Below are 17,028 nucleotides of genomic sequence, written 5' to 3' on the forward strand. Positions count from 1 at the left end.
CGAAGAGGGCTCATAAGGGTCTTTACAAGAGGTAACCAGATGGTGGGGAAAAAAAGCTCCCCATATCCCTGAGAAAACAAGTTAAAGAATATCCCAGTTTGCAATAGCAAAGATGCAACAAATGTGAAATCTCTTCTTCAGTATAAAAGCAAAAAAAAGGATACCTAATGCTACAACCCTACCAGTGTTAAGGAAAGACTCCTTTTGCCTGCTTAACTTCTCAGACTTCTCTCTTTGGAACTGGCTGGCTTCTGGCTTTTCGTTTTCTCTCTCCTTGTTTTTTATCTCTTCTACTCTTTTCAGAGATTTCTGGATGAAATTCTTCTTTCTTTTTAAAAAAGATTCTTGCAAACTTCCTGGTGTAGCTGCAAACTCTAGCAGCATCACTGAAAAACACTGAAAAGTCTGAACATTTCTCACTTTTACCAAAGAGCAATATCACCTCTAATAAGTCTTGAATTTCTATGTACTTCTCCTCAAATGCAGAGCTTGACTACTTTTGTAAATTGCAGTAGGAGAATGACATTGAGAGTGATGAATAATCTTGAAAAACAAGCAGCAATTCAGACCTATAAAATTTAATAACTGTAAGCAGGTCTGCCAAGACAAATACTGTGATAAATACTGCACCAAAAGCATCTCGATGCCTCAAAACATATCAAAGACCTGAGAAGTTCCTAACGCGATTCAGTTCTGTCAGTTCCTTCTTTCATGTTACTGCTGTTCATCTTGGACAAAAAAAATTTTCAATATTTTACTGATGTTCCACACTCATAACAGAAAAAAACCCCCAAACATTCTTTGACTATGGAGCTTGGGGTCTAACAAATAAAAAACAAGTGAAGGTGCATAAACTATATGACAACAAACTACAAAACACCACAGAATTTTTCAAATTAAGTAGTTCCAAAACAAAAAAATCCAGTGTATTTGTAGATATTACGAACTTTCATCAAAGACAGCCTGGCATAGGAAGAGACGGGTCAATACCTCCTTGTCAATAAGACACAATAAACCAGGGTCAAACGTACTACAAACCAAGCCTGAACAGCGCGATGCACTTGCTTAAGTAAAAGAAGCTGTTTTCCAAAGGAGAGGTGTATATTTGTAGTATTAAAATCATTAATAAAAGATCTCTTTCTCAACTTCAGTATATTGAAGTTACACATCATTACCTGCAGTCTGATGTGATGGAAAGTGACTGTCATTGGGACTCTGGGCTTTGGAAGAACTGTTGGGCCTTACGAACACCGAGTCATCTGCAGCTGGAGCTAGCGGTAAAAATTCTCTCTCCTGTTTCAAAAGGAATCAGTGATTGGAAATGCTGAAAACATAACACAACTGTGAGCGAAGGGGTAGTACAGTACCACTAGCACAGACCTGGTGCAAATAAAAGAGACAGACATACTCTCTTGCCTTTACGGCAGATGTAAGAAAAACATCAGAAATGGGTCTTGACAGTAAGTATTAAAAAGCTACTTTCTAAAAACACTTAAAAAAAAAAATCATTAAAGACCCTTTGCCCACCAGACTTCAACTGCTTGCTCTTAATACATGGCTGCATAATTTCATCTCCACTGAGAATGTGTGTTTCTTTCCTCCTGCTCTCTCTGGTTCCCCCATCACCCTCTCACTGCTGGGACTCCTTCCCAGTTCCCAGCTGAAGGCAACCCCTGCTGCCAACCTCCACCTTACCCACACTTCAACTGCTTTAGAAAGACCCATCCTTCGGCACTTCTAGGATCTTCTCTAGATGCTTCCTGCAACTGAAACGTGATTTCACCTAATCTATTCATCTATCAGACACACAGTACTTGGTTCTGCATTATTGCTTCAGCACCCAAACTATTCTCTCATTACAAACCAGTCCCTCTACATTTTACGGCCTTTGCTTTATATAAAGAAACAGCAAAAAGCATGCCACAGGCAAGTTAAGTATGGCAGAATGGCAAGCTGGTCATATTTTCCCCATAAACTAAGAACTACTGTGTGGGTCTGGGGTAGCTCCATCCACTACATACGGGATTTTTTTTCCCCGTTTAGTTTGTAACTTCTGTTTTGTCCCACCTTCTCCCCTCATCCGAATCTTCACCTTAATGGGATACAATTTAGTCTTGCAGTCACCAGCAAGATGGTTCCGTTTCTCAGCAACATTAGTCCTCCCAAACTCTACCTACACTGATATAACAAGGTAGTGATGTTAAGGAATAGCCCAAGTCTTTAAGTTCTATCAGATCTGTCCAGAAAACCTAACATCAAACTAAGATGATCCAAACACTTGCTAAGCACAGATAACCCTAACATCCTCTCCTTTTGCAACAGTGGATTAACAGCCACGGTGGGGCCTCTCCTCATTACGATTAAGACTAAGTTAAAATCAGAATTACATTAGATAATAAAGACTCACCTCAGTAAAAACAGTAAATTCAGACTGATCCACACATGCTGGGTTACTGATTTTATCCTCCTTAATTTTCTCTTGGTTAGTATGTTCAATGTCTGATTCTGCGATACTAATGTCATTTGAGCTTATCAGAGTGAGTTCAGGTTCCTCCATAATACCATGCCCTGACTCAGTCTCCTAGAAAAAAAAATTATACAAGACATCAGTGTAAAAAAACCACAAAATAATAATAATAAAAAAAATCACTATTTCCAGCAATAGCAACAGCTGTTACCTTGACAGAAAGAGGCAGCTCATTCAACAAGTAGAAGGAGGAATATCTGCCCTCAAGCAATAAATGAAATACAGAAAGAGCACTTTGCCTGAGGTACTGGTGTATGCAAACCCTGGAACCTAAGTCCAATGCAAAGTGGTTCATCTACCAGTGTTTAAAAACCCAAACAAATAACTCAAAGCAACCAACCAACAACAGGAATACCACCTCTCCTCCTAAGTTTAAATTACTTAGTTCTAGGGCAAACTTTTTTTTTTTTTTAAAGCTACATCAAATCTATTTCCCTAAGTTTGCTTATGCTTTGGTTAAATTATTTACCTCCTTCAGGACTAAATGGAGACAGGGGCTGCTCAGTTAAGTACTGGTGCCACATTATACAGATGCATCTGCTATACCAACTGATGCTAAGAGAGGGAGATGCAATAGAGATACCATAGCTCCTCCAGCAATCATGGGAACTCCAGCTCATTTGAACTACTGCTAATTATTTCAGTGCTATGATCTGAAAGAAGTAGTAGGGCAGAAGTCCAGGAAACACACAAATCAAAGTAGAACTGTAAAAATCAACATTTGCTAAGTTTTCAGATATTAAAGGTCTAAAATAACTTGGTGCAACAACAAAAACACCCAAGAAAAGCCTGCACAAATTACTGCTTCTGGAAATCTGTTTTACTCACCCAGACTGGAACACAACATGAGCTTCTGGGCACAGAATTAGAATGCTTTTCATGTCTTTCCAGGAAAGAACCATTCTGTTGTACGACAGCCTGTAAATGGATGTTTAAGTCTTCCAAGCTGGTTTCTCTGGGAAGCCTTGAAGATTTTTTTACTTCTGGAAAGCCTCGATCTGGCTCCTTAATACTTGAATTGCACTGAGAATCCAGTTCCACAGCTTTACTTGCTTCATGTACATGAACTGATTTTTCAGGAAGCTTCACGTACTTCTTCTCAAATGCCTCCACAGGCAATTTTTCAGAAGACACAGTCTCTTTTAACTGTTGAGGGAAAGTTTCATCCACTGTAACTGGCGTGGTATTTAGCTGACAACATGATTTTTGCTCTTTCAGTGGATTCAGACTTTCATTTCGCAGATCTTCCATCGAAGACTGGAGATTAATGTGTTCCATATTTCTTGCCAGTTCTTCGTATTCTCTGGCAGATGAATTACAGTTCTCATTGCCCCATTTCTTAAGTCCAGGGGTTTGTTCAAAAGATCTCTGTAATATAGCATTACGGTCTGCTGGCTGATCAGCATTCTGACAGTGATTGCTCAGAGTAGATTCTAATTGCAGTGGGTGAAAAGATTCTTCAGATCCTGTTTCAAAAATTACCAAGAGTCAAAATTCTAGCTCATACAAGAGAATTTCAAATTTAAAAAAATCTCTACATTTTACTGAAAGGTCTCTTTATGGATAATAAGAGGTCTAGTCAATACAAGAAACATTTTGTTTAAAAAAAGTCAAGTTTCTTCAAACGTAATACTATTAACATTACATAAAATGATTCCTTCACTGTACACAAAACTTCAAGAAACAACAGTTTTTGTTGCTTCTAGAATATGTTTAGGGACAGAATTTGTGATGGTGCTGACACAACCACATTGACAGCCAATGGCTTTTACAATTTATACTCTGTAAATCAAAGTCCTTTGAGTCCCTTTTGGGCCTCCAACAAAGACTCTACGAGAGGAAGAAAACAATCCAACACACCATCACTTGGGCAGAAGCTCTTTAAAGTAGAAGAAAACATCCAAATTGGAACAATGACTGCTGTCTCTACAAGTTATAGTAATTCCCCCTAAACTATCTTTCCCTTAGGATCTACACATACAAATCAAGATATTTTTCCTCCAGAAGAGGTTGGGAAAAGAGCAAGATCGGCTATCAGCATCTTAATTACTGGGGAGGCATTTCAGCAGTACTGAATTTCGGCCCCTTTAAAAGCACAAGAACAATTGATTTGGGATCATAAGAACACTTAAGAGATGGGGAGATACTGCAGTTACATTTAAAGCACAAAGATTGTTTCTATAAACAACTTAGAATGTTTTGAAGTTAGAAGGGAGTTCCCAAAATCCTATTTGCTGTGACCACAGGTAGTCTCAAAGTGTAAGCCTCTTCTGGCATATTTTTTATTACTTTTTTTTTTTTGTACCAGTATCTGCCAGCTAAAGAGAAAGAGAAGTATAAACAGACACAGAATAAGTTGCTTTCAGCTTAAAACATAAATAGTGTGTGTTTCAAAAAATGAGATGTGTGTGTATATATATGCAAGTAACAAAGATATCTGACCAGGGACATTTACATTATAAATACACATATTACTTAAAATATCATGCTGAGTTTCCTGTTCAGCTTTCTGCTGGAGCACCTTAAAATGCTGAAATGCCTGATTCTTGGTAAGTAAGAGCTTCAGAAATATTTAGATTACTACTGGCTGCATTTGGAATTTCAGATTGGTCCTTTTCTTTAGAATACATTCAATATCAAGTTAATCTGAATTCAACTGCAAAGCATTAAAAAAAATACTTTTCCTGCTATGAGCTGCAAGTAACTTCATGCTGCTGTAGAATCAGAAACTTTTAGTCTACTAAATTACTCCATTGTAATCTAAAAGTTCATTTCTTCCTCTGTCTTCCCTCCCCCTTTATTTTGTAGATAGATAAAGCAATTCTATAATCAGACCAAAAATCACAGCGTGTAGTACATAATGACTATCAGTGTGACTTGACAGCGGAAAAGGGAAAATGGTTTCTTGAAGGACACAATGTATAAAAAAAAAATAAATGAGTAAGATCAGAGAGATTCTAACACATATATCTCCAAATATTTTAATCAATTTATGGAACTTCCTTAATTTCCTCAAATGTACAAAATGATGGATATGCATGAACAAATATTTGGAAAAGTACTTAAACTGACAGTTTCAGCCAGAGTTGATATTTCTTCACTAACATCATAATTACTGCAAAAGTAACATAATCTCCATTACAGGGACTTGCACATGCAGGACTGCTTTTGTATTCAAGTCATCGCTGCTGAGGAAATAAAGAACTTCAAAAAATTCAGGAGTTCTACTCATTAAAGGTGGTGGTGAAGACTGTGTGAGAGAGCAGCAGCAGAGTTAAGGCATTTCAAAGTGGGGCTATTAGAGAAGTGAAGAGTTCCTTCCCAGTTTCCACACAGCAAACCCACCTTAAAGGCTGGTATTTACATATTGGCAATAGGTTGACTTTGCAAGCATTGATCTGCCTATACTGTACATACCCAGAGTAAGGTTTTCTTTAACAGACTCTTCTTCTGATGTAATGGTGTTCAGCCCGTTTGTTTCAAGCCTAGAAGGCAGAATGCTTCTTTGTATATTCAAACTGGAGGTTCCCACTTGTAGAAATCTAGACGTGTCTTGACTTTTTGTTGAAAATTTTGAAGTCTAGTAGCAGGAAAAAAAAAAATCTTGACTCAAGATTCATTTTCTCAGAAATATCAAGGATAAAAAGTTAAAGATAATACTTGATTTTTGGATCACATATCTGCCATCACCAGCAAAACCACTTCCAGTTCTAAGTATATAAAAAAATATTATTGTATTTCTTCTCAAAAGAAAACAGTACAGGGATTACACATTTAAATCTTACAGAAATCTTAAGCCAAAGTACTTCCCCCATCAGAGTTTTTTTAGTAGTACCTTGCTAAATTCTCTACTGTCTTGTGAAATTCCGTATTGAGAACAGGATGATGAAGTACCAGAGTCCAGACTTGGTTCTAAAGGCTGAAAGAGCTGGTGATGGAAGTTTGGAAAATGTCTCTCCATTTCAGGAAAATCAAGTTCAGCTGCTAGAGCTATAAGAAAAGAGGTATTTTAGAAACAAACAAACAAAAACTCCAAACCAACCCCCCTCAAAAAACCAATGGACATATCACACCTTGCTTCTATATGCAGTAAATAAAGCCTATAGAATTCTGCAGGTATACAAATACGAGCTTGTAAACTAAATACATAAATGTTTACAACATCCAATTCTTTCATTCTGATACACTGCAGGTATAAAAACCAGCAAGGAAGTGCTACACTGATGCAATTATTTTTAAAATGAAAAGCTGAAGTTCATAAGCTCTCTGCTCAGCACATTAGAGACCGCATCAGAAGTGTGGCCTTCCCAGTACAAAACACAGTGGAGCAAGTCCGGTGCAGAGCCACAAGGATGATTAAAGGAAGGATGAAGCACACGATGGCCAAAGAGAAGCTGAAAACCTGAGTTTGTTCAATCTTAAGAAAAGGCTTGGGGGTGTGGGGACGGGGCACAAAAGCATCTGCTGTCTACTGCACCCTAAGAGAACGTATAGAGAAGACGCAGTCAGTCTTCTTGAATGCACTCAGTGAAAGAAAAAGAGATAATGGACGCAAGATGAAACACAGGAAATTCTGGATAGATACAATTAAAAAAAAAAAGAAGAAAAGAAGAAAGTTGTAGAAGTGTTGCCCAGGGAATGTGGAATCTCTGTCCTTGGAGACAGTCAGAACTTGCCTGGACAAGGCCTTAAAAGCAACCCAGTCTGAGTTGGCTCTGCTGCAAGCAGGAAGGAGAATTTGGGCCACATAACTAGAAGTCCTTCCTGCTCCAGATGAATCTGTAATTCTATGATTCTAGGTTTTCAAACATTTCAGGAGGAAGCAGTTCAAATTAAGATAATAGCGTTATCTTCATGATAGCTAATAAAGATGTTCTTATTTTCATGAATCACTACACTTTTCTAGAGAGCACAGAACTCTCACCAGTCTCTTAATCAGCGTTTCATCAAATGTATGACCCTATGCGGATAATAAAGTATTATATGTTATTGTCTCTACCTTCCTGAAGCAGGAATTGTGTATCAACAAGCAATAAAATTGACACAGATAACAAACAGCCTGGCCATGGTAGCAGGAAGCTGCACAGAACTAGATGATGATCAGATAAATACCTATTGGACCTTTTTTTTTTTTTTGCACTACCCCATGCTATGTGGACATATACATAAAGCAAAGCACGAAGAACTTCAAAGCATCAAAGCATGAAAGTTCTTGAATGTAGAATCCTTACTGACTTTAAAATGTAAGCTGAATATGAATAATACAAGCTAACACATAACATTGAGTAAACTCCTCCTCATTCTGTATGATGCAAACGCAGCACAAAAATGCTTTAAAATGGCAAATACCTTGGAAACATGTATTGCCCTCCAAGTAAGTGTTCAGGTCTCCAGCACATTTCCCCAAGATCTGCTCTATCTGACTTCTTCTATATAGGTACATCTCTCCTTCAGGCAACTGAGTTTCAGATGCTCCAGACAAATTCTCTTGCCTCTGCTGCAAGGTAAAAGGCAGCAAGGAGTTCCAAGGGCGGCTTGCTGTTTCTCTCAAAACTCGATCTTCCGTACTATCAGAAGACAATCCTGAAATAGGAAGCTAAATGTTCAGAGTTTTGCATATAAACCACTTACATGAAGTCATCTGAAAAGACACTGCTTAATATCCTGAAATATTCATGAACAGCTCTGGGATTTTCTTTCTTTAATTGTCTCCTGTCAACGCTCCCATAAACCTTACTACAAATTTCCACAAGTTCAAGTCACATATTTCCACAATTTCAAATTGATAATATCTAATTAGGTAGTAGTCAGTACAGTTTAGTGCTCTTAGATTGTGTAGATTTAGGAAATATTGAAACAATAAAATTAGAAAGGAATCAATGCTGGTATATTTTGACTTCCTATTACATATAAATATGTCAATCCTTTAATGCGATCTTGAGTATCTTTATGACATCGGGCAGTAGTTTTATTAATGAATACCAACACAAGAAATCTGAGGGAATCAAGGAAACCACAATCGTGTTCCTAGTTAGAACACCAACTCCTCTTTGCCTATGTGCTTACAGAATTGCACAAAGCTATCAGAAAAGATCATTGTTAAGTACAGTAAAGACACAGCTAGACTTTATTAAACCTTAAAGTAAATAAATCCACAGGCCACTATCTAATCACATTCAAACTCACTTCCCATGGTCACAAGTGATATAGAGGAGCAACTATATATCTATTATAAAACAATTATTTTTAATTTTATAAAAAGCTAACCTAAGATCAAGCAGCAGACTGCAAGCAAAAAAAGGATATGAACACATATTTCCCAGAAAACTATTAAAAGTCAATGTGGCATTCAAATAACATTTTCACAAAGAAGTTATTAAGAATTACTGTGGTGACAAACAGATATTGGAACAATTCTCTTAACAGCAAGACAACAATCATAGCTCTGTAACTTATGATAGATATTGATTAGAAAACTCAGTGTATCATTTGGGGACCAGTGTTTTCTTAACTTTTGCCACTTGAAAATTGCTAGTGTTACCGCTGCTTAATAAAACTCAAAGCATCCTTTGCCAAAGCTGATGTGTTATAAGGTTAAATCATTATAAAAGTAAAAAAACCAACCATGACCACATAATGAAACATTCTAGTTACACTCCACTCTATAAGACATATTAATCATTCTTAAGTGAAGTTCTACATTAGTCTATTTTAGAAGAACTTATGTCCACTGAGTTAGACCCATTTTGCTATAAAATAAAGAGAATACACAATTTTTCCTTTTACAACAACAACAACAAACCCCAAATACTTACCAGTCTCAACAGGGCTCACATCCAATGTTTCACTAGTCAAAAAGCTTCCAGTGGAAATTGTGGAAGATAAGTCACAGGGTATTCCTCGCATGAAAGCCTCTGAACCTAAGTTTGTGGATATTGCTTTAGAAAGTACTTCCTAGGATGAAATAACATACCTATTACCATGTATTCGGATATCCATAATCAAAGCTTTAAAATCACACATTTTATTCTGAGCTCAGTTCAAGTGTAGAAGCCTTCATGTTTTTGCACAGTCAGGCAAGTACAGATTCATCATTGCTCAGTACACACCACTCACACCCGACATCCTGCACATCACTCCCCAAGTGCCCCCTCCCCTCAACCAACACACGCACACACACAGACACACACAGACACAATTATAAAGCCTCTCAGAATTGCATATAAATCATGACACCTGGAAGATTATTTTACCTTCTGGTGGTCAGATTTGGCTATTTCTCATCACAGACCCACTTCACTAGAATTGTAGATCTCAGAGGAACACATATGCAATACATGAAAAACTTTTACAAGTACTTGCAAGACTAAGCCTTTTGCATACATGAGACTGACTTAAAAATTAATTCTACAAAATTAAACAAAAAAATATACAAAATATCCTAAAATATTATCTTCCTTAATTTTGAGGTAAGCTCTGCAAAGTCACAAAACAGAGAATGGGGGTTCTTGTACTTTCAAATTTTGAAGAATTAGACATGAACACTTCTTCCCAAACTCTGAATTAAAATGTGCACTAAGAAAATAAAAGACAAAAATCTAAGAAACCCTTCCCCTACGTTTTTCATTATAAACTACCTTCCATAAATATATTCAACATACACATATTTAAACATAATGTTATATTCACACGTTATACACAGCATTTTTAAAATACTGTCTTTATCTCCTAACAAAATGTGGGACTTTTGGGTGAGAGAAAAGCAGGTTTATCATTGGTGGTGATTCTGGCAAGGCTTTTGACACCGTCTCTCACAACACTCTTGTATCCTAGTTTGGATGTCACAACCTGGATGGATGGACAACGAGACTGGTAAAAGACTGGCTGGATAAACAGGCTCAGAGGACAGCCATTTAAGAGTTACATCTTGTGTGGAGGTGGGGAACAAGTGGAGTAGGACAGGGCTCCTTGCTAGGACCTGTTCTCTTTAACACCTTTGGCAATGACCCAGGGGAGGCAAAACCATATGTTTTTCAAGTCTGCAGATAATGCTAAGCTGGGAGGAACAGCCGATACAGTAAGTGGCAGGGCTGTTACCTAGAAGGACCTCGCAAGATTGGCCCTACAGAAACGTTATGAAACTCAGCAAGAACAAATGCAAAACTTAGCACCTGGGAAGACAGCATCCCATGGATCAGTCCCAGCCAAGGCCTGCCTGGGGAGCACCGTGGGACAAAGGACCCAGGAGTCTTGGCAGACAGCGGGCTGAGCATAAGCCCACAGTGTGCCCTGGCAGCAGAGAGGCAACAGCATCCTGTGCTGTATGAACAGGAATATAGCCGGGAGATCCATCGCAGCAATTGTCTCTCCTTCCTTGGTGCTTGTTACACTGCTGCATCTAGAATACCTCACCCAGTCTTAGCTTCCCAGGATGAGATAAAAAGATTTCATCACAAAACAAAAAGTGATGTTATATGATTATTTTGATACAACTAACCGTATTATCAAGTCTGTATGATGGTCCAGAATGCACTGTGACTCCCTCTCCAATTTCAGCAGCAAGAACTGGTGAATCTTGAGCCACTGGAGAATCCTGGGACTGGGCTGAACATAAATGTAACAGAAGCAATAAGGAATAGAAAGTGACTCTCTAGTTCATAGTCAGCAATTTTTTTTTTGAACACCAGATGGCAGTAATACTCTAGTAAAGCACTGATTTTGCTCATCCTTACCACTTCTCACCTACAACATACTTTCTACTCCACCATACCACTGATTTAATTGGCAACCAGTGGTTCTCCTTGACCAGCCTTCCTAAAATGTTTAACGAGCATGACTGCTCTCTGCAGAGCATGCAGGAAGAGCTAGAAATTCATGGTTTGGCTTTGCAGAATGAAACATGGCTTCGCTAATGTTACTACAATCATTTAATTGCGATGTGGGGGGAGAAATCTTTTGACCTCTACCATTAGACCGATTATAATGAAAAGCAGACATTCTAAGGAGATCAGACAAATCAGAAACACAGAATTACTTAACTATAGCATTACCACCCCACAGAACTGAATCATCTTTGCCATAATGCTCTTACACATAAAAATAAGTAAGATCAGTACTGGTGCAGAAAAAGCATCATAGCAGCACCAGAAAAATGCAATTTCTGAATTCAGTGCTGACAAACGTCTTCAAAGTTTGACAGTTCTAAGATTGTAAATTAATTGCCAACAAACCACTCTAAAATAAGTATTCTTATTTCCAGTAATAATTTTCAAGAAAGAAGTGCTAAATATCAAACTGAAATTAAACAGTAGAAGCAGGTAAGTTTTCTCCCACTTCTACAAGGGCTGCTAGTGACAGAGACGCTTCAAATCCCCAGCATTTGTAAGGCTCTATACTTAGGCAGATCGTAACATTTTGTGAATCCTAACACTAGTTTGTATCTTGTATAAACCAAAACTCAATTTCTTACTGGAAGGTGGAGTCCCATTGTTCCATTTTTCCTACTATCCAAAAAAAGGGGGAGAGGTTTCCTCTGCGAGGCAAAACCAGTGAAGTACATAAGTATCATACCATACAGGTATCTAAATCAATATGAAACACTGTGAAACATTTCAGGGAGTGGAAAAAAAATGAATCCTATAGCCACTACTATCCAGTGGTCTTCTAAGAGAAAGTACATGGTGTAAAACGAAATACATCTAAAATATATTTATTTGGATTAAAATAGAAGTTTACCTATTCTTAATACATTTACTATGTTATTACATTAAATGCTAACTGACTGATCTCAAAATAAAGGGTAAAGAAATTCTCAGAAGGCTTCTTTCCCCCCCACACACACTCACAAATTCTCCAGAAACTTCTAGCAGGCTTGATCCTGCCCATTTATGACATTTTGATCATTACCAGAGTTGTTGGCAATAGAATTTGCAAATAATCTGAAGAGTGGACGAACAGTAAAGAAACACAGTACCTCAACCTCCTGCAAAGCCAGGTCTGTTAACAACATGGTTCCAATATTGATAAAATTATAAATCTAAGAGCACAGAACACTGGTTTCTGATCCCTTTTCTACAAGCACATGACAAAGGTCCTCAGGTTCACAGGAAAAATAACTTTTAGGGTTTGAGTAGAACAAGGTAGCAACAAGCTCCTTGGTTGGATGTGTCAGTAGTGTAACTGAGTCTAAGATACGCTGCAGAAGTGCCTCTTCTTTGGAGCGGAATACAGGAGACAGAGGATCCCGAAAATGAGCAAGGGCTTGAAGAAAATTCCTTGGATCAGCATGAAAACTGCAATCACATCATCTCTTGGTATTTAAATGTCTCCATAGGAGAAAAATAACCGCATAGTACAAAAAATTTCTGAACTCAAAGTAATAACAAGAAGCAGTGGCTACAAATGGCTGTCAGACATTCAGAAAGTGGAAACAGATCATTTATTTTATAATTTGATAAAAAATTAAATGCTGGAACAAGCTACCAAAGAATTCTCTATTTCCTGATATCTTTACATCAAGATCAGGTATTTTTCTGAAAGAAATTATTTTATTTTCTAAAGGATATCAGTGTGACAGGTAGTAATTTAGGATACATATGAGATGAGATTCAAGCATTTAATACTCTCGTATATAAATTCTATGGGGAGCTATGCTACAAATGTTTCATTACTATACTGTAATAACCTGCATTGTTCTTCTGATATTAATACAAGGTATGAACAGTAGCAATTTCATGCTATAAACCAACTTATTTAATTAAAAATACAACATGCTCGTATCTCATGACTTTATTACATTAATAGCCTTAAAAAAACCCAACTGTATTTGGTGACTCATAAAGGAGCATTTTTTTATTCTTCTCTCCTCCCTCCAAAATAGTGCAAGGTTCTTGCTCCTCACAGCTTCCTGACATCGACATGGGACTTTGATGTTTTAACCTCCTAGCCACCACACTGTGACAAAGAATTTGTATTTAAAAATTGAGGCTGTAATATCCAGAATGCTTTTTTTTTTCCCCAGCAGAAACTGCAGTAAAATAGCAGCAATTATTTTAGGGTACCATTTGGAAGACAAAAGACTGAACAACAAGCCCACAGTGAAGACAATATAAAAAAAAAGCTTAGTCCAAATCCAACCATGTAGACAAACAAAAAAAAAGTTGTACTCCACGCTAGTTTGGCTAAATTGGTGATGGATAAGGCAATCTGTCACAATAATGAATTATGGATAAATATTTAGGATTACTAAAACCAAATTGAAATCTTAGGTTAGCTTGGATCACACAAAAAATAATCATGCTTGGAGTAACATCTCTGTATGGGGTAGTAATACATGAAGATAATTACATCTGGAACACTGCTCAAGGGGACTGTTAAAGACGAAGATGAATAGAGACAAGGCTGTTGATACACAATGAGGGAGAACTGAGAGAAATACATGTATCAAATCTAGTCACTATTTTCAGGCTGACTTCCTAAGGAAGCGAGGTTTATGCCATCAAACTGCCTGTCTCATCCATATGGTTACTCTGCAATTCCATATTAACAATTAGCATTTGTATCTAGTGCTGTGCCCCAAGGGTCAGTGCTTGGTCTGGTCTTATTCAACATACTCATTAATGACCTGGATGAGGAGACAGAGTGCACCTCAGCAAATTTGCTGATAATGCAAAACTGGGAGGAGTGGCTGACACACCAGAAGGTTGTGCTGTCATTCAGCAAGATCTGGACAGGCTGGAGAGCTGGGCAAAGAGGAACCAAGGGAAATTCAGTAAGGGCAAGTGTAGGGTCCTTCACCTAGGGAAGAACAACCCCAAGCACCAGTACAGATTAGGGGTTGACCTGCTGGGAAGCAGCCCTGCAGAAAAGGACCTGGGAACCCTGGTGGACAACAAGCTCTCCATGACCAGCAATGTGCCCTCATGGCCAAGAAGGCCAATGGTACCTGGGGTGCATTAAGAAGAGTATGGCCAGCAGGAAGAGGGAGGTTATCCTCCCCCTCTACTCTGCCCTGGTGAGGCCACATCTGGAGTTCTGTGTCCAGTTCTGGGCTCCCCAGTCCAGGAAAGACAGGGAACTACTGGAAGAGAGTCCAGCGGAGGGCTACAGGGATGATGAGGGGACTGGAGCATTTCTTGTACGAGGAGAGACTGAGAGAGCTGGGTCTGTCTAGTCTGGAGAAGAGAAGACTGAGAGGGGATCTCACCAATGCTTATAAATATCTAAAGTGTGGATGTCTGGAGGAAGGGGCCAGACTCTTCTCAGTGGTGCCCAGTGACAGGACAAGAGGCAATGGGCACAAACTGGAACACAGGAAGTTCCATCTGAACATGGGAAAAAAGTTCTTTACTCTGAGGATGACCGAGCACTGGAACAGGCTGCCCAGAGAGGTTGTGGAGTCTCCTTCTCTGGAGATATTCAAAACCCGCCTGGATGCCATCCTGTGCAACCTGCTCTGGGTGATCCTGCTTTAGCAGGGGGTTGGACTAGATGATCTCCAGAGGTCCCTTCCAACCCCTACCAGTCTGTGAATCTGTGAATCACATGTACAAAGCACTCATTTGCTCTCATCTTTAGAGATACAATTACATCTTGAAAACATGGGAAAACTGCAAACATGTTCTGGTTAGAATCAAGTAGCAAAAAAAAAAAAAGCAATTAAATAAAAAAATAATAATCAAAGCTACTATTGTAAGTAACAACTTGAAATGCACCTTAAATTTCCCCTTCAGAAGTTTTATATTTAGCATGGCCTGCAGATTTTCTTGCTGAAGATATCACACTAGTTACCAAAAGTACCAGAAGGTGCTTCACAGCCTTCACGTTGAAGATACTGTTGACAGTTTTGGTAGTTGAACTGCTCAAAAGGACAATCCTCTTAAACACATAATCACAGAAAGCTTTGAATTTTTTTTTAAAATAAATACAGATGTTCACATGAAGTTTTCTAATCCTCTTACATAAACTAAACCAGTGCACTGTTCATATAAAATATTCACTAATATAAAAAAGATGTTATACTAAGTATTTCATATTAATTTGGTATTTGCTGATCTAGCAATGCTTCTACAACTTACTTGGAAAAATACAAGCCTTTGTTTCAAATACTGTTAAAAAAGACAAGATTCTTTAGTGAGAATTTAAATATTCTGATAACTAAAGGAAGAAGTTGAAAAAAAAAAAAAAGAGCTTATATGTACTTATTCAAAACAACTTCAATTCCTAGTAAATCCTGACTGAATTGAAAAGGCTGTCTCTACACAAACTAAATCAAGTTATCTTAAGATTTGGGGCAGCGGTAAAATTTCTAGCAAAACCAGAAGGGGCACACTACATAGCTGTATTGTGCATAAAGATGTACATATAAGGTAGCAAAGTTGCAGAAAACTCCTTTGCAGCTCTCGTAATATATTTATTTTAGATGAATACTGAAAACTGTTCTGGACCATGAGATGCTGTCATCTTGTACTAAGCTTCAAATTGCTTTAGTCAGTGTTTCCTGAATTTTGTGTAACAGTTCCTAGCAAGTCAGGCATAGCAGTCCTCAATTATACTGAGGATAAACTGCATTTCTATCTACAGGAAATTCGAAGAGAAGTGAGTGCATTGTAACTGAAAGTACTGGAGCCTTTGAATTAACATTATTCCAAGACTGGAGAGACAAGCTAAATTTGTACAGGCAGGGAAAAATAATAGGAATTAAAAATCTTGACATCCTTGTTAGTCCAATCTCTTGAAAAACTTCTTAGTAACCCACTTTCTTTGTTTACCTAAGACAAGTCACCTTTATCCTTTTATAAGCTAGTCAAGCTACCCATAACATGCTTAGTAGATTTCAACAACCTGGTAACAAAATTATTTTGAACATTCACAAACCACTTTATAACAAAAACAATATTATTTTTTTAATAATGAAAACAACTTGGTTTAATTTATGGAATCAAACCAACTTTGTCACATATGGACACAATCTGTCCTCAAAGGTGTGATCTCTAATAAAAGCTCTTCACGGATGAACAGAAAAGACCAGAATTACAGTAATCCTTACATTAGCACACTATTTTTATTTCTGTCATAACTAACAACTGATTCTTTCCAAGTTGTTTCTCTGAGCTACAGGTAATGCTTAGCCTTCTAGGTTTTTTGTCTCAACTGTATTTTTAAGCAATTTCTTATATACACTGATCTCTCAATGGACATCTACATTAGCATGTTAACACTCTAGAGTTCTTTATAAGCATTAATTTCATTTAATTACTTTTAATTACTATAATTCTGGTCTTTTCTGTTAATACAAGGGATCACTGGGTACCAGATCAGGCACACCAGTGCTCTGCTCAAACTGTGTTCCCACCTGGTAAAGCTGCAAACTTGCACACCCAACAGCCTGGGCAGAAGATCCCTCCCTCTGGAGGAAGACACAACTGTGGCTTTCTATAGCAGTTTGGTCCCTATGCACTTGTGGGATTCTGCAAGTAAGGGCAGGGTGATCAGGGAGCAAC

General features: G+C 37.9%; 1 protein-coding gene and 1 non-coding gene across 8 annotated transcripts in view; both read right to left on the reverse strand.

Moving 5' to 3' along the window:
• Positions 1–17,028, reverse strand: part of CEP295 (centrosomal protein 295) — a 45,809-nt gene that overhangs the window by 2,559 nt on the left and 26,222 nt on the right. For 6 of the 7 annotated variants that reach the window (XR_012833432.1, XM_075742394.1, XM_075742395.1 and 3 more), the window contains 9 exons: positions 11,025–11,131; positions 9,343–9,481; positions 7,877–8,110; positions 6,363–6,517; positions 5,945–6,107; positions 3,356–3,993; positions 2,408–2,581; positions 1,176–1,293; positions 183–386 (listed from right to left, as the gene is read on the reverse strand). Coding sequence is in view for 6 of the 7 variants with exons in the window: in XM_075742394.1 (XP_075598509.1) it covers positions 183–386; positions 1,176–1,293; positions 2,408–2,581; positions 3,356–3,993; positions 5,945–6,107; positions 6,363–6,517; positions 7,877–8,110; positions 9,343–9,481; positions 11,025–11,131 (1,932 nt within the window). In the remaining variant the exon portion in view is untranslated. The remainder of the gene's footprint in view (positions 1–182; positions 387–1,175; positions 1,294–2,407; positions 2,582–3,355; positions 3,994–5,944; positions 6,108–6,362; positions 6,518–7,876; positions 8,111–9,342; positions 9,482–11,024; positions 11,132–17,028) is intronic. The other variant, XM_075742393.1, reaches the window with a different exon arrangement.
• On the reverse strand, positions 9,736–9,819 carry LOC142600223 (small nucleolar RNA U2-19). Its single transcript, XR_012833663.1, has one exon. It is a non-coding gene; the product is annotated as a small nucleolar RNA U2-19 (small nucleolar RNA).

Source organism: Balearica regulorum, chromosome 1, assembly GCF_011004875.1.
Source record: "Balearica regulorum gibbericeps isolate bBalReg1 chromosome 1, bBalReg1.pri, whole genome shotgun sequence".
In the NCBI taxonomy this organism is placed as follows: Eukaryota; Metazoa; Chordata; class Aves; order Gruiformes; family Gruidae; genus Balearica; species Balearica regulorum.